Source organism: Colletotrichum higginsianum, chromosome 6, assembly GCF_001672515.1.
Source record: "Colletotrichum higginsianum IMI 349063 chromosome 6, whole genome shotgun sequence".
In the NCBI taxonomy this organism is placed as follows: domain Eukaryota; kingdom Fungi; phylum Ascomycota; class Sordariomycetes; order Glomerellales; family Glomerellaceae; genus Colletotrichum; species Colletotrichum higginsianum.
Genome location: NC_030959.1, coordinates 1,995,579 through 2,018,493, shown reverse-complemented (window position 1 = coordinate 2,018,493; position 22,915 = coordinate 1,995,579). Strand labels below are relative to the sequence as shown.

Sequence of the window (22,915 nt, the reverse complement as noted above, 5' to 3'; positions counted from 1 at the left end):
GTGGTCAAGACCGAAGACGAGACGAAAAAGAGACGCGAAGGGCCGACAGTAAAGTAAAGTCGCTTACCGACGCAGTCGCGGGCCTATGTGACATGGAGGACAAGAAACAGGTACCTCGGGGGGAGGAAGGTCAATATCTAACACCAAAGAAGCATGGCACTTTTTAGTATTTTTATTTTGTTGTCTGTAACCTCACCCCTCCAAGAAGAAGAAGAAGAAGAAGAAGAAGTAGAGGAGGATGAGGAGGAGGAGAAGGGGGAAGGACGGCCGCGCTGCTAACTAAGGCAAGGTACGAAAAGGTAATGCGAGGCGAGGGTGTCTTGTTGTGAGTTAAGTCCCGTATGACCAGAGCCAAGTCACGATACGGACGGGCAGTTGAGGACATAAATTACGAGTCAAACACTCTACCTCCCCGCCGAAGGCTTCTGATTCCCTCCATCCAACTGCTGGGTAAGAGAGGGAGGGGCACAAAACGACGAAAAGAGGTACAGATACGCAAACGAGAGAGACCCCGAAGGCATTGATATCGTTATGGTAGAGTAATAGTGTGGGCGAGTGCGGGACGGTACCTAGATACAGTGCACCCCATTGCCCATGCACGCCTAATGCCATTCAGACAAGGTGCGAATCAGCGATACTGGCACAACAAGACATCGCGAGATAGCAAACAGGTGGGGAGCAACGAGCATGAGAGAAAAAGAACCACGGACAGAGGAGGTAGACCAGACCATACGCCCGTAGCTCCGGGCCCAAGAGCCGACATGGCAATATGTTCCAGTGGGCACGTTGTTGTTCGAGTGCAAGTGCACGTACGATGTATGGTTCTGATACTGGTGCTGCTCTTCGGAGTGATTGAAGCGCGTGCGCGCGCCCACTGACGGAGGTACGTAGCGGTCTTCCTCTCATGTTGCCTGTTTTGATTTCATGTCAATTTTCACAGGTTGTGTTCCCTGGGCCAGTTGAATTGAAGGTACCCGAGTTAGGTAGCCAGCTGCACCCCATACAAAGTACACAGCTAGCTTTGCCTTGTTTTCCGTCGTGCACCCTCTTCTCCGCCCTCCTCCCTCCTCTTCTCCTCCCATCCCATCCCACCACCCAACCCACCTTCGTCCCACTTGGTGGAAAGCCCCCCCGGTCTCCGAGCTGCGGTACCTTGGTCCTTAGCCTCGCCCTCTGGCGTCCTTGTCCTCAGTAACCCCAGTCGGGCGGACCGTCCACTCAGCGGCGGCAAAAAACGGCCAAGGCCACCCACTCGGGGACAATTCGCCTGTGCCATTTCCGATCAAAGCCTACCTTGTCGACCGCTACCACAGCGTGTACCTTTTGCCCGCAAGATACTACTACTTTTACCGCGGTAAATATCTTGGGAGGACAAACCAGAAAGAGAGAGAAATAAAGAAAGAAAGAGGGAGAGAGAGAGACAACGAGAGAGAGAGAGAGAGAGAGAGTGTGTGTGTGTGTGTGTTTTGTTGATGGATATATGAGAGAGAGGACTCAGAGAGCGTTGCTGGTTCTTCTGGTCTGCCAGTGCTAGTGCCACTGACTGCTCGGATTCGACCTTACGGTGCCCATGCCCATATCCATGCCCATACCCATGCTCCCCCCCCCTTCTCCTCTCCCACCCCCATGCCACGCTCAAGGGCCATGCCCCATGCTTTTCGAGCGAGCTCTTCTCCGTACCGCTACTGTCGTGCCCTTTTACCGCACCAGCATGGGCAAAGTGCGGACATCGCAGTACCCCGGTACCTTTTTTTTATTTAATTTTTTACCTCAACCTGCACCTGCACCCTGCACCTTCTTGCGCCGGCCGGGGTGGGCGTGTGGATTGTGGGTTATGGATGGATGGACTTCGACCTGCCTCCTCTTCTTTTCTCACCACCAGAAACAAAACCTTCCCACGCCCGTCTTCTTTCTTTTCTTTCTATCTCTCACGACTCCACCAACCACCTCCAATATTTCCACTCAGGACCAGCCAAAGAGGCCAGGACGGTAATTCAGACTTCTTCTACGCCTGCGTCTCCCAATGCTTCTTCATCACTTTACATCCTCTTACTCCTCACCTTAGACCTTCCCCAAAATTTAACACCCTTCTCTCCGCCTCCCCAGCATTCATCTGCCGCATCTCTTCTGCACAACCCGCCACCTTCTGCGCTCTTATACGCCAAAACCTCTAGCTAATGTACCTGCATTAGAAGAGTTGGCCGAGCTCGACGAAAGAGAAAGAGAAGAAAGCAAGGTTGACCAACACGATCCCTCTGCTCTCGAGCGTTTGTCTGGTGTCTGGTGCAAATCTGCCTGTCTGAATAGACCTTACAAACGGCCTCCACCACTTGTAACCCAGCTCCCGATTTCTGCACCCAGCAAGAAAAAAAACGGGCATTCCCTCGCTTCGTATCGTCACCGTCCTCGGCGCCTTTTGTGCAACCGGCCTTGCAACCAAATACAGACCACCTTGTCCCCCCCCTCTTCTGCCACTGGGACAAACGGACATCGCCATCACTCAACCTGCACTTCCCGCCGAACCTACACTGCCATCTAGACAACACATCAATCACAGTTGTCTACGAACCTGCCATCAGATGTCCTAAACACGCACACAAAAAGGTTCTGATTTTAACGACTGCTTACGACGACCACGACCGTCCTGATTCGTTCTCTCTCGAAAGGTTGTCGTATCACAACGACCGTACTACTTTTCTTCCCGGTAGCACTCACTGTCTCGAGCACTCTTGCAATCTTGAGCGCCGCTTCGACCCTCGCTCATCGGTCTTGACCAACCCCTCAATCACGCTGCGATAGGGCTTGGACGCTTCGAAGGAAACGTTGCCCTCACTCGACAACCAACTCTTTGCTACTACAGTCACGAGGCTCGCTTGCCGACTCGTGCTTTACTCGACTCTGGTGCTTGCTTGGTGCTAGGAACCCTAGGGGCAAACCGTGAAGCTGGATCTGCCGTCGATTTCTCAAGTCCAAAACCGGGGACCGACCGACGTGTCGTATTACAACGCTCACGTTGCTCAGAGGCCATTTTACATGAGCAGCGATAGAGTTCCGTCTCTGCCATTGCCAGCTCCGCACCAGGCGTACTCGTCGGGTACCTCATCCCCTCGGGTCAGTTCCATTGGCTCTATTTCGAGCTCTCACATAGGCTCTAGTTCGTCTTTCACGTCGGCCGCATCCTCAAACGGTCCCAAAACGCCTTCTCCCACCCTGCCCATCAACTCGGCAATTCCTGGACCATCCAGCCAAACCATCGGCGGATACGAACATTACTCCGCCATGAATCAACCTGCAGCAGACATGTACTATTCGCAACATATGTCTGCCGGTCAGGCGCCGCCGCCCCAGACTGTCACCTCCGGCAACATGTCTTACCACCAACCCCCGCCGTTACAGCCAAGCCACTTGCCTCAATACGCCCAGCAGACCCAGTACGCCCAGCCGTACGGGTACACCAATGGCCTGACTTCGCCTCAGAACGCTCCTCCCGCTGTTAACAACGGAATGGGTGGCCAGAACGTCCTTCCTCTGCCTGGTGTTTCTAACCAGGGCTTTCAGGGCTTTGACACGACCGGCCAAGTAGCACCGCCTGGCATGAAGCCCAGAGTGACGGCTACCCTGTGGGAGGATGAGGGAAGTTTGTGCTTTCAGGTTGAGGCCAGAGGAATCTGCGTCGCGCGCAGAGAGGGTGAGTTCGGCCGACACGACGCTGGCCTGACTGTTGACCACCTTGCTGACTGACACCGCGCTAGACAATCACATGATCAATGGCACCAAACTGTTGAACGTTGCGGGAATGACCCGTGGTCGCCGCGATGGCATTCTCAAGAGCGAGAAAGTGAGACATGTCGTCAAGATTGGCCCCATGCACTTGAAGGGTGTTTGGTACGTTCCACATTCCATGGTATCCTCGGTCTCTTGCTAACGATGAATAAGGATCCCGTTTGAGCGGGCTTTGGACTTCGCCAACAAGGAGAAGATCACCGAGCTACTCTATCCCCTATTCGTTCATAACATTGGTGCCTTGTTGTACCACCCTACGAACCAGACCCGCACCAACCAGGTCATGGCTGCTGCTGAACGTCGTAAACAAGAACAGAGCCAGATGCGTGGTGCTCCCCAAACAGGAGGGCCTGGTCTGCCGTCGATTCAGCAGCATCATCACCACTCTATGGGCCTGCCAGGACCCCAGCAGTCCCTGCCATCCCATGCCAACATTGGCCGTCCCACTCTGGACCGGGCACACACATTCCCTACACCCCCCACCAGCGCCTCCAGCGTGATGGGTGGCAGTATGGGCACTTCAGACAACGGCTTCCAATGGGCCCAGTCTCAGGGCATGACCAATGCCCAGGCTCAAAACCCCATGTCTATTGATACGGGCTTGAGCAACGCTCGATCCATGCCCGCAACACCTGCTTCGACACCGCCGGGCTCGACTATCCAAAACATGCAGCCCTACCAGCAGTCTGGCACCCAACAATATGACAACTCGCGGCCTATGTACAACCAATCTGCTCAGCAGTCCCCCTACCAGACCACCAACCAGGCCTCGCAAGACCGCTCTGTCTACGGGCAGAACGATCCGTATGCCAAAAACGACATGGGTCCTCCGTCAGCACGGCCTGCCACCTCTGGTGCCCCTCAGGACCAAAAGCCCCCGAACGGCATGATGCACTCTGATCAGAGTGCTTCCCAGCCCGCTGGCGAGGAAGAGGCAGAGCATGATCACGATGCCGAGTACACTCATGACAGTGGCGCCTACGATGCCAATCGTGGTTCCTACAACTACTCTGCCCCTGCCGTTGGAACGCTTCCTGCTGAGCATCAACATTTGTCTCCCGAGATGACGGGCTCGCCTGGGCACCCGCCCGCATCTGGTCGTGCCACTCCCCGCACCGCCGCCGCACCCCAGCCCTACTATTCTCAGCAGGCTGGCTACAGCACTCCCCCGCGGGTCGCCCAACAGTCGTCCAGCAACCTGTACAACGTCATGAGCAACGACCGCAACTCGGCTGCTGCAGGTGGTAGTGACGTTTACCAACCCCAAGCGGATATGGGCTCCATGTCAAATGGATATCCCTCCCAGCTTAATGGCTCCGCCAGTGGCATCAAGCGCAGTCGCGACGATGACGACGACCTTCAGCGTCCGCTCAGCGGCGGTGGCATGGATCTCAAGCGCAGGAAGACTTTGATCAACGCGGCCGTTCCTGCTTACGACACCATGGCTCGAGCTCCTCCTGTGATGGCCCAACAACCCCAGCGAAGGTAACGGCGACGTCTCTGGGCGACAGTAACCCCAAATCCAGCCTTCCGTCAGTCCCCCCCTGATGGCGTTGTGGCTGCAATCGGTACGAGGCACGATCAGTCACGAGAATCTGATTTGATGATCTTGAAGCTCCAACAAACGAAGCTTCTCGGCAGTCCTTGCACACCATTTTTTCTTTTCTGTCTTTGTATTTGCAAGACGACTTATCGGCATCGACGATCCTCGGGAGACGACGCTGACGAGTTGACGACTTCCTCATTCCCTGTTTTTTAAACGTCCATCACGGCTGTAGATGCTGATGAATTACGCCTTGCATGGAGGACTTAATCCTAAAGACTCGACCATTCTTCTTTTTCCGGACCTCTTCTGGGCAACATACACGAAAGAGCATGGTGGGGTTGGATACACGGCTTGCTGACCCGTTACGACACTCGGGCAAAGCAGCATGCAAACACCACCTCGGAGGACCGAACATCAACATTACCAACATTTTCCTTTGCCTCAGTTTCGAATACAGCGGGGGATCATCTGACACGAGTGTGTGTGTGCCAGGGATGGGGGATTAGGATGATGACCTTATGACGACTCTTGTTCCTTTCACAAAAGGGTGAGACGCGTGTTGGAGACTGTCTCTTTTAGGTAACGACTTGATGAACGGAATAAAAAAAGCTTTCGCTGCTTCAGAAGCCTTGTAGCCATGTTTCCGGCTCCCCGCCGCGAGCCTTATGTGATTGCAAACTCAAGTGACGTATTCTAGCCACGGCATCAGATGGGCTGGCTTGGTGACCGATGGGAGTTCGCCTTGCGAAGTGACTTGCTTGACCCAGACAGGGCAGTCGTAACCCGGATACAGTGACTGGTTCGAAAGCTGGCACTCGACGCACGTGAGGTAAGCTTGGCCATGTATTCCTGCGAAAGTCTTGGGCCCTCGAAAACTTATCAGACACAAGGGCCGAGACTACAAATTTACAACCGGATTGACTCGGCCGCGTGTTGAATGCAGTGCATGAAGGCGGCCAGTGCTGATACCTCATTCACCAAAGGTACCTACCTACCTGCGATGCAATTTTCGGGTTGCTTGACGTCAATCACTTGAAAGGCACAGTACCAGGCAGGTCATTTCCAGCCGAGACAAGAACCCATCATATAAAACCCCAAAGTGGAATCCGGCATGAATGGATGGCATAGAACAGTTCCCTTGTGTCTAGATAGATACTCTGTACAAAAGTCCACGGATGATGCCAACCAGTTAGCCAGCCCTACCACCTCAAGGAAGATAAGGCACAACCGGCTAAATACCGGGGCGTGACTCCACTATCGACTCGACCTCAGGACGTGGTCAGTCGCAGGCCACTCACTAGCTCTGCCCTTTGCTACATACCGATTTTGTACTCGAGCCCAACCTCGAGCTCCCGTCTTCAACACTTGATCCTCACATTTGCGTCACCCATTGGCTTCTTGGCCCAAACCCGAGATTGAAGGCAAACCATCGAGAAGCCAATTAATGGTCGCAAGCATATCAGTAGAATCTTGCGGTGCGGCGGCATCATTCCACCGAGTCATCCTGCGAATTCACGGACGCTCTCGACCAAGCGACCGACTTGCACCATGGCGACCCCGACCCAGCTGAAGCATGCGGCCTCGCAGCAGGGCAGGACCCCTTCGCAGCTTACCGCAGCGACTCCTCCTGTATCCACGCCATTTTCGGCGTCGCAAGCCCACGCAGCCTTTTCGCCTAGAGGACCTAGGTCGTCGCCTCAGCAGTTTAAGAAATCGCCCGCGACCTCAACCACCCTGATGGGCCACCCCGCGAATGGCGCCCTTAACTTCGACAGTCCTTCTGCAGCAGCTGCCATGGGCGCGCTTGGCATCAGTGGCGGACTGGACATTGGTCTGGATCACGTCGGCGTCGGAGGGTTTGGCGGCCTGGGGGCACTAGGCAGCGAGGACGATAAGATCAAGAGGCTAGATGCGGTTATTGAAATTCTCGGGGTAGGTCAAGATGTCATATGCCGTCCTTTTGAACGAAGACTGACCCATTGTCTTGCAGAAGGCTAAAGGACGAGTTAGCGAAGCCGGACTCGAGCGACTCACGCTTCGAACAGGTCTTACTAGCATGTGGGACGAGCATAGGTCGCCCGATGGCAGGAAAACGAGGATGTTGGTCATCGCCGGTCAAGCTCTGACGATCGATATCGAGCTGAACAACAACATCGTGGAAAACGTTTCGCTAGGGTTTCCGGAATCGGGCCCCATCGTCACAAGACACAAGGATCGCGCGGGGAACATCCTCCTTAAGGATTTGCAGCTTCGCCCCGACCAGAGCCCGTTAACCAAGACTTTGGAAAAGTTCTCTGCGAACTTGGAGCGCCTGGCAAACCTCGACAAGCTCAGCGTCATTCCCGGACTCGACTGCCAGGAGGCCTTGGCCGGCATCTTCGAGAGTCTTGAGAGACTCCACAAGTGGGAGCTGTCGAAGCTGCGAGAAGACCCTGCCATGGGCGGCAAGCCAGACCGGTTTCTCGAAACAACCATCATGTGCACCAAGAGCGGACGGCCCATGATGCACACGAGAGACACGGTGGGACTTAGCATCGAGTATTGGACTGAGAGACGCCATGTCATTCCCAAAAATACAGAGACGATGCGCTACTGCGAGACTAGGGAGAAGGTTTGGGTGATTCTCATAGGCTGCAAGGCCTTGGATGGAAACATGTTTCCTCCAGTCCGGGTGTCAGAGAACTGGATTTCCCAGAAGGTGGAAAAAGCCGAACCTGGACCCGAGGACATTCTCGTTGCTGCTTCTGGACCGGCTCTCGACTGGCTAGAGCCGGAGCCCACCACGCTACCCCAGACTGACGATAATAAGGATCCAGGCATTGACGTGGTGCAGCCGGATGGCACAACGCACAAATATCCAAATGTCAAGTTTGTAGCAACGCTTACCCCCTCAGTGATCGTGCCACAGTCGGTGTGGAACACGCTGCACACCCTCACAGGAGCACAGGCCCAGCCCATGCCTTTGCCTACCTACACGTTCGACAGCATTTCCTTCCCGATACCCGAGGGCAGCAACCATGACGCAAGCGAGCTCCGGGTTATCTCCTGCAAGAGAAATGTTCAGGTTCAGGTCCCTGGTGACGGCAACACCGTATCGTCGCGGAAGCACAAGAACACGCTGCTTATATACAAGCCTGTGTATGGCCAGACGGTAACGGAACTCTCCTTCTCGCATCCACGGCAACTGGTGGCAATGCTTCCTATTCTCCGCCAGTACGCTTTTATATCAACTCTACTCGAGAGAAGTTTCGGCTCCAACATTGCCGGCGAGATCGTACCGGACGTCAACGATTCCATCATCATCAACGATACCATAACGACGCAAGCCGAGTACGACAGGTTCATGTCTCGGACATACGATACCAATGAGCAAGAGCTTACACTTGACGTGGTACTGACCGTTCACCCGTCGGCCGGCCTCCATGTCGTCTTCCCTTTCCGAAACGCCACAGCCAACATTGACCTGCAAATCCAGCAAAATGGACTGGTACACGTCGTTTCACAGAACGTTGTTCCTGTCAACGGCGAAGATGTGGCAGAAACGGACAAGGGCAAACACAAACAGCTTACCCCGCAAGACCTGGGAAGGCTACTGGAAGTGATGGAAGACCTTTGCTCCTGGGCAGAATGGATTCGAAAGAATCTATCGTAACTCTCGGATGCTGGCAGACGCTAAGACAAACCCCATACGGCATGACCTTTGGGTACTATTTTGACTTTGTTTTTGTTTGTTCTGTACAATTGATACCCAGAGGGAGGACCTTTTCTTGCTCATCAGACAGGGCCATCAGCTCCTAGATGGGTCGGGGGTTTTCCCCCCTTGAATCAGAGAAAAGGAAGGTTCAGGATCCCCAAGTGTACAAATCTTGGAAGAGAGCTGGGGGGTTTTGGGCAATGTAACTTTGCCTTCATGCTCATGGCGTTGGGTTATTGGGAGGAAGAGAAGCAGCGGCGGCCTGGTCTGTATTTTGGTAACTAGCTGGCTGGCGGCTGACATTAGGAGCTATTCACTGGCAGGTAACCCAAACAAAGGTAATGCAGAGCCGCTTAGTGAGCAGACAGAAAGGAACATTCATCCATTGGCTCCTGCCGGTCCACAGCCCGCAAAGAAAGAAAGACAGTAATGAAGTTAGTTATGATGACGCTTCTTGTTTCCTGCGGTACACTAGTGGGATCTCTTGCGCATACATAGGCGGGATTAGGACTGATGTTGGTTGTTGGGGTCGATCGACAGGTGCCTCTTTGCCTTGCTCAGCTTACTGTGACGTCTCCTCTCCCTAGTCCGATTGTTGGTTCATATTTTTGCTTTACGGCCAGTGGGGCTGATGACGATGGTAAATATGATGGAGACCGAGATGCGTGCCCAGAGGCGGTCCGGTCTCTCCCAAGGTAGCACAGGTACACAATCTGGAAACCACGGTGGAAAACAAAGCAAAAGTGATGTGCCTAACATTGAACAGATGATCAAGATGACGTTGGTTACCGTGTTGAGATGCTGGCCTGGACTCCTGGCTTCTCTTTTGGATACGTCAGTTGTCAAGTCACCCCCCTCCCCTCAGGCTCAGATTGCGGTTTTGACACCAGAGATCAAGTTGGGAAACATCAGGCTGGATCGGTCCCCAGACGCAGGACGCATCATCTCCACCCTCTCCTCTCCCCTCCGACTCCCCCCCGCCCCGCCGTCCACTCGGGTCCGCCTGATTTAATATCACACCATGTCTCGAGCTGCGGCCGGAAAGGGACAATTCGCCTCGGGCGTCTCGGGAGGGATGTCGCAGACATTTCGACACAATAGATCACAAATAGTTTGATGTTTGGAAGGGGGGAGGGAGGCGACGGAAATAAGGGAGGATGGCAGGAGGGTGCGGGAGGAAAAGCAAAGATATCCTACAAGAAAGCTTCAGAAAAGGACGGATGAACCACCCCGGGGACGAAGCGTCGGGTGGCGGCGCCGGACCACGGCCAGGTCGCACGGGGCTGGGGGCGCTACCTTTCCTTCCTTCCACTCTGGGCCTGGAGGGTGAGACGGGAGCTAGACGCACCCTGCAAGAGCGGTCGCTTGTTTGATGTTTTTTATATTCTAAAACCCTTTTTACTTTTTATTTATTTATCGACTAGGTGCTTGTAAGTGCTACCACCCTTTGGTCCGGATGTCTTTTGAGTCGAGACAATGGTCAGTCCAAATGAACGACTTCAACGGGTGTCGTCTGATTCCCCCCACCCACCCTTCCTTCCTCTTTAATCCCCCTTCTACTTTGTCCATGTCCTCTTGTCACATTGTGCGGGAGTCTGTGCTGTTCCATGCCTGCGTCCTGCCTCAGGAAGTCGGAGGGGGGCAGGCGGGAGAGCCACAGAGGGGGATCGAAGAGGGGGAAGGGGACCGAATAGAAAGCGGGAGGGGCGGTATCGATAGGAGGATATGATTGTTTTTGATCGGAAGTCAATAAACAATGGGAAAGTCAACAAATCGGCCCCAAACAAAACATTGAAAACCCCGTCCCGTCCCCAGAAGCGAGATTGGCGGGGGACCACACAGGCTGTGCTGGACAGGTACCCTTGTATCGTTTTGTTTGGTGAAAGGTGATGTGAGTACAGGGTCGGGTGCCATCTTTACCCGTACCTACCACGGCATCGGAATGGAACCTGGTGGACAGAAACTGGAGGTCATTCTGAGGGGGGGGGAAAAACGACACCTCTGTCTGTCTAGTCGGCCAGTCGGTCTGTGTGCGTCCCCAATACGATGCTGCATCGCATCACAGATTTGATAGCCACAGAGGAAGGGCTCGGCCGGCCCACTTCTTCTTCCAATACTCCCCCCAAGTCGAAAGGTCAACGCGTCTCCTTCAATTTTTCCTGTTGTTCGTGTTCTGGTTCATGTGTGCAATATTGGTGTAACTCTTGCCTGACACCTCGACTTTTAGACTTGCATTCCCGTCGTCCGTTCCCCTTGTGATGCGACGGCGAGTCCTTTCCTGCCGGAGCCCGCTCCACCTCCCCAACCCCGGGAGGAACCTGGTTGTCTCCTGTACGTAGTAGGTCGTCCCTGCGTTATCCACCAACTCCCGGCGAGAGTCAAAGAGTGTCCGAGCTTTCGAGGCTCGAACATCGATTCCAACCTCCCCGCGATGGTGGACCGAACAGGCGTGATCCTGTCACCGGACTTCTCTCGCGTCCGTTTTGTTCTTGAAATTGAGGCAGCCCGTTGAAAATGGGAGATCTAGTCGATGACTGAGAAGAGCCAATGCGATTAAAAGATGGAGAAACACCAGTTTCTTCTTGGAGTAAAATCCAGTAGAGCCGCTGCCGTGTCCCAAGTGCCTGGTTTATCGTGTCTCAAGAGCTCTACCGGAGGGGGGAGGGGGGCAGGAAAGGAGATTGGAGGGAGACTGGAAGAGAGCTTCTCGTGTCCCGGGCTGGAAAGACTGCGCATTCACCCATTCCATTGACTTTCCACCGCAGGCCATCTGTCACCCGCAGTCACGTCCAAGAACATCCCAGAGGGATCCGAGCACGTTGTGGCGTCATCCCCGGATTACGAGTAGAAGCGACGCGATGCAGCAGTACAACTATAAAGCATGAATTCGTAATATCAGACGCAATCAATCGGTGACCCAGTTACTCCCCTATTGAGACCTCAGTCCTGCGAAGCGGCTGTGGGGAGAAACTGGCCGAGATAGGGAGCGACTGGCAAGACCGGTCTGAATGGCCCGGGAAATTGGGGAGGGAATCGATGGGGCAAGGTCAATCAATGGCTGTTGGCTGGTCTGGGTGGTCATGACGATGGTAACAACGGTGACGTCCCTGGCCAAAATTAGACAAGCGTGGAGGAGGCAAAGTACCTTGGAGGTGGTGGACTGTGTTGAAGTGTTTGTTTTGTTGGTGTTGGTGTTTTTGTTTTGTTTTGGTTCGCGGCGGTGGCTTGTCGCGTTTGTTCAGTGGCCCAGGTCCAGGTCCATGGACCAGCCGTCGTACCCCCTACAAGTATCCTTGTCCACCTTTTCTCGCCAAATTGCGGCCACTCGTCCCCTCGGCGAGCTGGTGTAAGCCAGCCATGACGATTCGGAATGGTGGGAAAAAGAAGTATAACTGCTGCATCTCGACGGAGTCCTAATAAACAAGTGGCAGTTGAAATCCAGGGGGCCTTTTCGACTCTGCAGACTGCAGCTACTACTGCAGAGTGTGGCTGTGACCGTGACTGGCAATGATCAAGGCGAACGAACAAGAGGAGGCGTTGGCAGACAGGGAAGGGCGTGTCAACAATATCTTGAAGGAATACGGGCGCCTTTTCCATCAGAGGGATGGAAGTGCGCAAGCCTCGACTATTCGTCTGGTCTTGGTTGGGCCATGTAGTGCGGACGCTTGATGTGCGACGCACAGGACAGGAGAGAAAAACGGATACGTAGTTGAGCTATGTGCCTATACCTTAGCGGTCAGCTTTTGCAGTCTCGTCTTCCAAGCGTCTCCATAACGTGTTGATCTCCCTTGTTGTTTTGCCCATTTTCCCCTTCTGTCGTGAGGTCGGGTTGCATGAGACCTCAGACGCGTGGGCGGGACCCTGCAGACAGAGGGGGGGAATGCGGCCAATGAGTGCTGGCAGCAGACCCCCAATCAACGTCCCCCCAGTTCAAGCTGCCCCCCCTGGCCTGCTTTGCACACTCGCCTGCCAGACCGTTGGGTAAGTGATGTCAGGGTTAGAAAGAGGCCGTGGGTCTTTGTTGTGTGGGCTTTCTGACATGTTAGAGTGTGTCTGATAACGCAAGACAAAAGACACAGAGTTCCAAGCTGGGGTTCGATGCGAAGAAGCAAGACATGTTACAGCCTCGAGATTCTTCAGTTGAGACGTCTGCATGTCTAGACCCAGGTGACGAGATTTGTTTACCTCAATCCGGGACCTGCAGCTTCAACCCGGCGTCTCTCGAACGGCCTCAGTCCGAGTCTCGTTCTAACAGAGAGCCCCCACTTTGCAACGCGCAATCACGTGGAAGCTAGCCCCTTTTGGAAGAATTGTAAACAACATACGCCTCGCGCGCCATCGCGAAAAGCAGCGGCAAGAGGCACTCCATGCTTCCACCGCACACACTTTCCACGTCCCTCTCTTTTCCCCGTTCTAGAGCACCTCTAGCCAGTCAGATCCCGGCTTTGACTGCAAAAAAGTATCCATCCTGACTGCGATCCCCCCAGCTTAGACGTGCCATTTCTGCCCGCCCACCCACCTACCTGCTTTGCCATCCATCCCATCTTCCCTCTCTACCTCTTCTCTCTCTATCTCTGTACGGATACCTGGGTAGTGTACCTATCCCGCGCGCCCGCCCACCCACTCGTCGTCGGCTCGCGCAGCGCTGCACTTACACCCGCATCCGCACCCGCACCCAGCCATCCACCCACTTGCGCACACAACTCGCCATACATACTCACCGCGCATCACATTCCCTTCCCCAACCCCATTGCGCCGGCCTCTCTCACACCTTCACCCATCCCAACTTTCCCTCCCCCTTCCGTTTGGTGTGTTGCGTGTATCTACTGCGCGTGTTTCCAGGTTTTTGGATCTCTTCCCAAACCGAGTTGCCTCGCACCAAGGGCCTGATTCGCCACCCGCGCGCATCAGATAACCCCGACCATCACCTACGAGGAAGACCATCTACCGCTCCTTCATGCGATGACTTGAATGAGTCGGCTGTCGATCACGAATCGCGACTGAAGGGGAATGGAGATGCGAAGCAAGACGCATACCTGAACGTTCCTGCTTGCCAAATACCCCAAGGCCCTAGCGCCATGCAGTAGATGCACTTGCGCTCTCGTCCCGTCCCTTCTTTCTCTGCTCTCGCCTCGCTTCGCCCTCCTCTTGTCCGGGCCCTCTCCCTCCTTTTCTCAGCCTTCTTTCCTGCAACATCGCGCATCCCGCCCCCATCATCCTACCAAGAAAGAGGGCGCCCTTCCCCGGCTGACCAGGCCACTTCGCCCCGTCCACGTGCAACCAGTCCTGGATACCAGGGCTCCCCAAAAACGCCCTTTCGTCGTCTCTATCGCCATTTGGGACGGATACCCTCAAACATCGACGACACGACCCTGCGCTCCCACGGCCAGCATCCTTCAGGTCTTCTCTCTGTCGGCCTCCTGCAGAAACACGGATAGCATCACGCGCTACACCCTTCAACCTACGGCATATCCCTCCACCGACGCTCTCGGCCACCACCCACCTACGTCCCTACAGTCAACAGCGAAACAGTATACGACGACAGATACCAGCGACAGATTCTTTGGTAGTAGGACTGCTTCATTGCTTGCTGGGCCTACACCAAATCGCATTGTGTGACTCAGCTCTTTGTATTTCGACAGCGAACAACAGCAACAGCAACACACTCAAAAGAAGACAAACCAACCAACCAACCAGGACAGCACGCGAAAGAACACCATCACCATGTCGTTCTCCAACAGCAGTGGCGGAACCCTTACTGTTCCCAGCCCCACGCACGCCCACCATGTCGACGTGCTTGCATCCTCAGTCAGGAGCCTCCGACGGTCCCTGTCTCGATCACCATCAAAGTTTAGCCTGGCGCGTACAGACTCCCCCAGCTCCGAGAGCTCTCACAGCGGATCCCATACTCCTGTGCAGCAACAGTCGCCATGCCGACGATACACACCAACCCCGACTCCTCCCAGCAGCAGCCACAACAACAACACTACCGCTTACGGGGAGTTATTCCAAAGCCAGACTCCAGCGGGGCTCCCTCCCTCGATGACCTCGACGACTCCCTTCAGCTCCCCTCCGAGCCTTGCAACACCTTTTCGCCCCAGCGTTCGGCTTTCTCTACGCTCTGCAAAGTCATCCAAGGTGACGGGCAGTCCTTCGAGGCCGGCTACCCGACTTCGGACATCGCCCAAATCCCCCCTCAAACGCGCACTCAACGCTACAACAGAATCGGGGGTAAATTCCACTCCTTCCTCATCTTCAAACTCGGTGGCTTCGGGCCAGGAAAATAACCAGTCTTCTGCACAACAGAGCCCGCACTCGCGATCGTCGACTCAGAAAGCATCTCGCCATAGCCTACACCTCGACGTATCCGGCCACGCCCAGCAGACGAATATTTTCAAGCATCTAGAGGCTCAGGGTGACCCGCAGGGGGCCCCGGGATCGGGCGCACTCAAGCGCAGCGACGCCATCATGAACCTGGACCAGGCCTCTCTGGGCAGTCCGGTCGCGAAGCGACGAAGTTTACATGGTATCTCGAGTTTTAGCCAAAACACATCTGATTTCAACATCTTCGACAACACTAGCAGCACTCCAGCCAAGACCGGGTTTGATATTCACGACGAAGCTAGCCGAGAGCGTGAGTACGAGCTTTTCGGTTCTAGTGCTGCTGCTCGGGAACCCCTCCCCTCGCCAACCCCGCCTCCTCAGATCCCCAGAAGAACCGGTTCGCTTCGCCGGTCGACGCTCCAGCAAAGACAGCACGATCGGAGCTCTTGGGGACGAAAGTCTGGTGCGAACCACTTGGCTCAGATGGGCGGAGAGTTCTCTACTCCCAACGTCAAGAATCGGCCGCGTCTCTCGATGGATCAATTCCTCCCTCCTCAAATTCCTCGGGACAGCCCCTTCACCTCGAACGGGCCACTGCCCAACCCTTCTGCTCACCCGGTTGAGCGACATTCCCATCAGCCTCACCCTCTGTCCAAGACGCTGGTAACTTCAACGTCCGGCAATAGTCTCGAGGAGCAGAACAACAGCATGCCTCCTCCCTACGTTTTTGAGAGACCACGAGCTCCCCTCAACTTTGCCAAGTCGATGCCTTACGGTTCCTCCCGGCCATCCTTCATGCAGGACGAGGGCGAGAACGTCACCCCTTTCAAGTCTGCCAAGCCTTGGGCGGGAGCCTTCATGTCGACTGGCCTCGTTTCCAAGGTGAACCGTAATCCCGAGGAGGACAATAAGCTGACGATGCCCGACACCCCTTGCAAGAAGCCCACCAACGGCTTCGCGACTTTCCCGCCACCACCTGGCAGTGCAATCAAGAAGAGCAATCGGTACTCTTTTGGTGGCATGCCTTCCACTCCTTTCAATGCTCCAGGGGCCCCATCTCGGAGCACATTCGGCAATCCTGGAAAGGGCCTGGGCATCTTCCAGCGGCTCGGATCACGTCATGCACGCCGAGGCAGTGTCCTGAGCCTGGATGAAGATAAGAAATTCTCCCTTGACACAAACTTCAATGTCGGTCTTGGGGTTGAAAATGATGCCCCTCCGACTCCTACCAAGCAGGGTCTAACCCCCAGCTTCAGCAACCTGAGCGAACAGAGCATCGAGAGCCCCAGCGCCAAGAGGACACTTCCGCCTCCCATGTCTGCTGTACGGCCAATGATCTCCCGAGAATCTACTGGTAAGTGTACATCCCTGGAACGGTCCGACGACAGGGCTGTCAGTGGCCAGCCGAGCTCTCGGCTTGGTACTGCCATCTCTCCCACCGGCGGACTGTCTCCAACCCAGCGTTTTTCTCTGCCGTCTTTTGGTCGTTCGAGGTTGGGAAGGGGTTTCAGGGCTCCTTCACCCTTGCGAACTCGACTAAGCAGTGCGGCTCTCGATCATCAAATGAACATGTTGGCTAAGACTACCACTCAAAATATAGCAAGCCCAGTGGAACAACGCTCCCCGCGAACTCCTTCGACTCACGTCGTTCTTCCCGATGCCAGCTGCCTATCGATCTCGAACCCTGCTGAGTCGAAGAGCGCTGCTACCCCGGTCACGCCTTCTGGGCGTGACTCTTTGCAAAGCACCACCACTCAGCTCATGACTCCTGTCAATGCTGGTCGTGCCAACTCGGACGCTGACGACTCACTTTACTCTCGTTTTGACAAGGTCGAGATGATTGGCAAGGGAGAGTTTTCTTCCGTATACCGCGTGGTCAAGGCTGGGTACTCTCGCGCCTCGTTTCTTTCCGTTTTTAGTGGAACCCCTACCAAGAACCCTCGCGAAAGCCCCGAGCCAGACCGCATTTACGCCGTGAAGAAGGCCCGTCGCCAATTCACGGGACCCAAGGACCGCTTGTCCAAGCTCAGAGAAGTCCATGCGCTTCAGGCCCTTACACACGCAGACCACGTTGTTCACTACGTCGACAGCTGGGAGTACAACCAATACCTTTACATCCAGACGGAATACTGCGACGAAGGTACACTGGACAAATTTCTCAGCAATGTCGGTCGTAAAGGCAGACTAGATGACTTCCGCATCTGGAAGGTCATCCACGACGTTGGCTTGGTATGTTGACACGGCGTTTCCACAGAGTCGGACAATCAGAACTAACGCTCCGGCACAGGGTCTGCAAAGTATTCACGAAGCTGGGTTCATTCATCTCGACTTAAAGCCGGCAAACATCCTTATCACCTTTGAAGGCATCCTCAAGATTGGCGATTTCGGCCTAGCAACGGAGTGGCCCGCCGCCAAGGGTGTTGACGCGGAAGGTGACAGAGAATACATCGGCCCTGAAATCCTACGCGGCGACTTCAACAAGCCCGCAGACATTTTCTCGCTCGGTTTGATCACGATCGAGATGGCCGCCAACGTTGTCCTCCCCGATAACGGCCCTACCTGGGTTGCTCTCCGTTCCGGTGACCTCTCCGAAGTCCCCAGCTTGACCTTCAGCGCCACTACTGCGACCAGCGCTCATCGGGACGCAGCGGGGGTCCCTACCATGCAGTCATTTGATGACCCGTTGCTCGGCCAAACTAGCGCTCCGGACATCAGCCTGCATTTGGGAGCTGCCCCTACTCGGGTGAGCGTGGTCATGGATGACGAGAGCCCTTTCATCACGCGCAAGCGCACCGAGCTCAGATCCCCTCCGGACTTCATGAGCGATCCCTTCCACCCTAGCTCTCTTGATCAAATCGTCCGATGGATGATTAGCCCCGAGCCGAGCGAGCGACCCACCATTCAACAATTGCTGTCTACGCCCTCGATGACTTGGGTTGCTCAACGTCGCAGATCAGCTGCGACTGTCTTCGAAGGTGTCTGGGGACCTAGCGAGTCGACCGCACTCCCTACCTTGGTGGACGAAGACACCGAAATGATGGACGTTTGAATACGTTCCATACGCACCTACCTTAGATGCCGCACCAGTCGGCTTGGAATCCGCTCGCCGCTCAGGATATGCACAGTGTGCGTAGAGCTTCTGAGGCGTTTTATCTGGATTGAACGATTCTGGCTGGATCGCTCCTGAAGTGGATACGGCGAAATGGAGTTGGAATTCTGGAACATGGCGTTGGGACACGAGCCCGCGTCTCGTGGTCTTTTGATGGATTAAGGATCTCTTTACTGCGGCGGCGTTCGACTTACGATATGACGATGCTACGGTTCAGTCTTGCGATGAGATGTGTTCAGCAAGGCCTGTTGCGGATGTTGTTTTTGTCGTTCTTGATTAACCGCCTCACGATGTGTTAAAAACGTTCGATCGTTCGGCTCGGCAAACGACTTTCGACAAAACAAACTCGGCATACACACCAATCAATCGGCATTGCTTAGCAAAGCATCGCCAAAGTTATTTGTTCGAAGCAATCAATTGGAAGTCCGGTGGCTCCGGAGCACGGCTCAACGACTGGGCCATTTTCTTTTGTCACAGCTCCAGCCGAACCAGACTTTCGTGTATAGACTACATTTGTATTCTTTTCGAGACGCGACAGAGAGTCCAGAGGCTAGGCAGCACACTCGGCGTCGAGCACGAGAACCAAAAAACGGAAATCAGGGGGGAAATACTTTGAAGAGGCTCATGAGTCTCGTTTCGGCTTCGTCTCTGAATAACGGCATTGTGCAGGGCGTCTCTGACGATAACCGGAGGCCACATGCTGCATTTCGGATGCCTCGCATTATGTATATATGGGTAATTGTGTCAGTATCGTCGGGCGATTAGGAGAGAGGAGGAAAGGAAAAGGGGTTTTGTTTTTGTCGTGAGCCTTGGAGCCCACCCACCGTCCTGGTTATGGGGGCGAGGTTTCCCCCCTCCCTTGTAAGGAACACTGCATGGTAGCCGTATCACGCGGACTTACCCAAAGATCAGATAGATCATCTCCTGGCCAGACTGCGCCTGTTCCCTTTGTCATGGGGAGGTTGCAATCTTTTTTTTGGCTCATGATTCCATGACGAAATGCCATGATAGTTATGAACTTTCCATTCAAATCGACCCTAAAGCCTCTTCTAGCATGACTTGAGTTTTCTTGCCACAAACTGTGACTCGTAGTCTTGGTACGCCATGCATTCCTCCCGAGGCACAGAGACAAGTCCACGCACGCGAACTACTGTCACACGACAAACAAAATTTAATGTCAGATATCGCAATGATGGATAGGTAGTTCGTCATTCATAGGGGCTCTCTGGTTCATCTGCGCAAAGGCTCCAACCAAATGGGCTTGTGCTTCACACTTTAAGAGGGAAAGCCATTACCCACGACCCGTGGCAATCCTAGGTCCATCCCCTTCCCACATCGATAACAGATTCCATTCCACCTCACGCCCTGGAAGTGTTGGCAGAGGCTGTCGAGGTCGTCTTGCTCCGTCTCCTCGAGGGCTGGTAGACGTCGTTAAAGTTCATGGCGACGCCGAGGAAACGCATGTCCACGTCAGGCTGATAAGCGAGGTCGCCGAGCAGGATCTGGAGACGGGAGCGGAACGTGGCGCCGAGCTGGCGCAGGCGGTCCTGAAGAACGGGGAACTCCGAAGCGACGGCCGGGTTGTCGTCCTCGCCATCGCCGCCCGGCTCCGACGGCTTCTTCTGATGCCGGACGCCGCGGGTCGACATGCGCATGACGTCAGCCTCTTGTCGGCGTGTGAAGTCGGAGACGCTCCAGCTGTATAGGCCGTCGACGGAGTCACGATAACTGAGCATGGCGCGCAGAAGGTCGCCAAGCTGAGAGAGGTAAGAGGTGCGGTCGTCTTCGCCAGTCGCCATGTCGGCATGTCGGATGCTGCGCCGCGCCCCGAGGAGCCCTTTGTGGGTGATGTCGTTGAGGTAGCGGGTATGGGCCTTGATGAGGTCATCTAGCGTGCAGCCTTCGCGATGTACGCGCTTCTGAAGTTCGTTCCAAGATGACTCGATGACCTCGAACAGGATATAGTATTGGAGCTGGCCGATGAAGTGAATCATTTCTGCGAGGATGCCACGGGTTGACTTCCAGGTCTGCACGACGACTGGATCCGAGTTCTGGAGCACTCCACGCGAGCCCGTCATACACTTGCGCCACGTCGAGGCCAGGGCAAACTCGACGCGCTTGATGCGCCACAAGAAGTTGAAAACCTTGAGGTATTGGCGATTGCCCCAATCTGTGACCACGACATCCACTGGCGCGTCGACCTTATATTCGAGCGTAAAACAGTCCCACCCAATGTCGCCATGTGATAGCTGAAGCATACGTGCATCGAGGCGGCGGAGAACTTCGGGAGAGTCGTACTGGGCGTTGGAGCCGCGGATGGCATGTTCGAGCTGTGCTGTAAGTGTGTGTCGGTATTGTGCACCGGCAGGACGATCGAGATTCGCAGCAAGAGATTCCATGAGAAGAGCGATAAAGTCACCTTGTCCGAGAAGAATGTAGTTCTTCAAGGCTTGAAGATGCTCAAAAAGGTGGAACTTGTTCGCCATCAGGTCAATAAGACGCTTCATCGTCGTCTTGTAGGCCTCGTCGATCCAAGCCTCAAGGGTAGCGGTGTCGCCGTAGCGTAACTCCTTCGAGGCCGCCTTGGAGTAGTCCTCGACCCATTGGGAGTCGCCACAGCTATGCCTGATGAAGTTGAGAGACTTGCCGATGAGGAAGACCTTTTGCGCGAAGTCTTGGGTTATGATGCTGGGGACCATGTCCTTGTCAATCTCATACTTGTCTTCCCAAACGCTGCTGCCTCCTGTCTTGGGCTCGTCTGTCTGCTTCTGTTCCTTGACAAAAAATTCGCAGAAAGGGTCGAGAAGCTCGCCATCGTATATCCACCGGCGCAGAATGTCGTAAAACGGGCGTGTTACGTGGACAAGCAACCGTTCAGCGAACGCCGCTACCATGGGGTCGCCGTGTGATGATGAAAACCCATGGATGAGAGAGATGAGCTGGCCGCCTCGTTTGCTCTCCGACTCCTCGGCAATGAGACTCATGAGCCTCAGACCCATCGTTGCCTCCCGTGTCCACACGACGCATCTTTTCAAGGTCACGCCCGACTTCCCAATTCCGCCTCTTGGCGCAGAATCGTCCAGCGAGGACAATGCTCTTCGGATCTGGCCTTCAAGAGTCGCGACTAAGCTAAGGTAGGACCGTAACTCTCCACCTATTGCGGCTCGGATGCTTTGCCTCAGCAACCCTTGTGCTGGGGACTTGACAAAGATGTCAAGACGCCGATACAACAAAGACGGCTCAGACACCGTGTGCAAGAGCGAGATGATTGGAGATGGTAATGTCGGGGGCAACGTAATAGTGTCTGGTTTTGAGAAAGGTAAGGTCGTGGATGACAGCCCTTGTAAAGTAAAGGGGAGGTCCCGTAACAGAATGGTCTCGGAAGGCTTGATCTCGGTGTAGTTGTCGGCGAGCAGTGTGTATTTCAAATCGACCTTTCGTTTGTTCGCCTCAACCTCGTCTGCCTCGTTTCCCTTCTCCTGCTCATTTTCCCTTTCGTCGGCTGACCGGTTCTTGGGCTGTTTCGGCGGGAATTTCTTCAAACCCTCGGGTGCAAAAGCATCGTTGAACTGTTCCTCTTCTTGCCTTGAAATTGGCGTCGAGTTCTTAGAAGAACGGTCTCTTTCATGTTTCCGGAACGGGTCGCGTTGTACTTGCGAAGGGGGGTTCGGCGGGGGCAGGGGCAGTGGCTCATTTGGATCCGGGGAATCGGCGAGCTGGTAAAGGAGGTACAGGATGGCCCATTTCTGCCCCAGCACGGGTAGAGAGAGAAGCCGGGTGTATAGATTCGAGAAGCGCAGCGCTTGTGTCGGGTTGCTTTGTATGAGCTTCCTCTTGATCAGGTCCGAAGCGTGATTGACATCTGAGGAAATGGCGGGGGACGCGGGGCTGCGGGACGGCGTTGGTCAATGACAAGGACCAAGATAGGTACGGGATCGCACAGTGTCTTGGGGCGTTTTCGAGACTCACGCTTCCAATATTGACTTCACCAACTCAAAGCAGTTGTCATGTCGTTCCTGGGCAGCAGCATCATCCTCGTGGGGGTCGTTGGGTATCAGGTGTGCGATTAGGCTGTCGACAGCGCCGGCAATGCGATGCTCGCGGTTGGCCGACATTATGGCATTGCCGAAGATGGGTCAAGTCAAAAACCGGGAGGAAGGCGAGACCTGCTCGAGCAAATCCCCCAAAATGAGAGTGAGAGAGGCTTTCGTCGTGACGGAGCGGTATCGACTTCGGTATGTGTATTCGCAGCGAATGCAGCACGCTGTGCGACGCGCCGGACGCGACTTCACAGTGTTGCTGATGCCAATTGCAAGCCGTCCACAGGGGCACAAGGGGAGTGGTCAAAGCGCTCGATGAAGTACCCTGAACTCTCAGGACCATACAAATCGCGCGTCTTCCTCAGTCTCCTCTACCTCTTCCCCAGGCTCGGCCCTCTCTGTTGGCATTTGTCGTCAGA

The 22,915-nt window shown here is 54.8% G+C and overlaps 4 protein-coding genes across 4 annotated transcripts; 3 read left to right on the top strand and 1 right to left on the bottom strand.

The window, feature by feature from the left end:
- Positions 1 to 3,033: 3,033 nt before the first annotated feature.
- Positions 3,034 to 5,272, top strand: CH63R_09011 (KilA-N domain-containing protein; the record flags this gene model as incomplete). The annotated part of the gene is made up of 3 exons (XM_018303985.1): positions 3,034 to 3,688; positions 3,753 to 3,885; positions 3,937 to 5,272. 3 exons carry the CDS (start codon positions 3,034 to 3,036, stop codon positions 5,270 to 5,272), a joined length of 2,124 nt encoding a protein of 707 aa, XP_018156008.1.
- A 1,605-nt stretch (positions 5,273 to 6,877) lies between these two features.
- CH63R_09010 (uncharacterized protein) lies at positions 6,878 to 8,981 on the top strand (the record flags this gene model as incomplete). The annotated part of the gene is made up of 2 exons (XM_018303984.1): positions 6,878 to 7,261; positions 7,320 to 8,981. 2 exons carry the CDS (start codon positions 6,878 to 6,880, stop codon positions 8,979 to 8,981), a joined length of 2,046 nt encoding a protein of 681 aa, XP_018156007.1.
- A 5,766-nt stretch (positions 8,982 to 14,747) lies between these two features.
- On the top strand, positions 14,748 to 18,396 carry CH63R_09009 (Protein kinase; the record flags this gene model as incomplete). Its single annotated transcript, XM_018303983.1, has 3 exons — positions 14,748 to 16,701; positions 16,948 to 17,576; positions 17,635 to 18,396. The coding sequence occupies 3 exons, from the start codon at positions 14,748 to 14,750 to the stop codon at positions 18,394 to 18,396; spliced, it is 3,345 nt and encodes a 1,114-aa protein (XP_018156006.1).
- Positions 18,397 to 19,814: 1,418 nt separating this feature from the next.
- On the bottom strand, positions 19,815 to 22,571 carry CH63R_09008 (Spc97/Spc98 family protein; the record flags this gene model as incomplete). The annotated part of the gene is made up of 2 exons (XM_018303982.1): positions 19,815 to 22,344; positions 22,426 to 22,571. 2 exons carry the CDS (start codon positions 22,569 to 22,571, stop codon positions 19,815 to 19,817), a joined length of 2,676 nt encoding a protein of 891 aa, XP_018156005.1.
- Between the last annotated feature and the right edge of the window lie 344 nt (positions 22,572 to 22,915).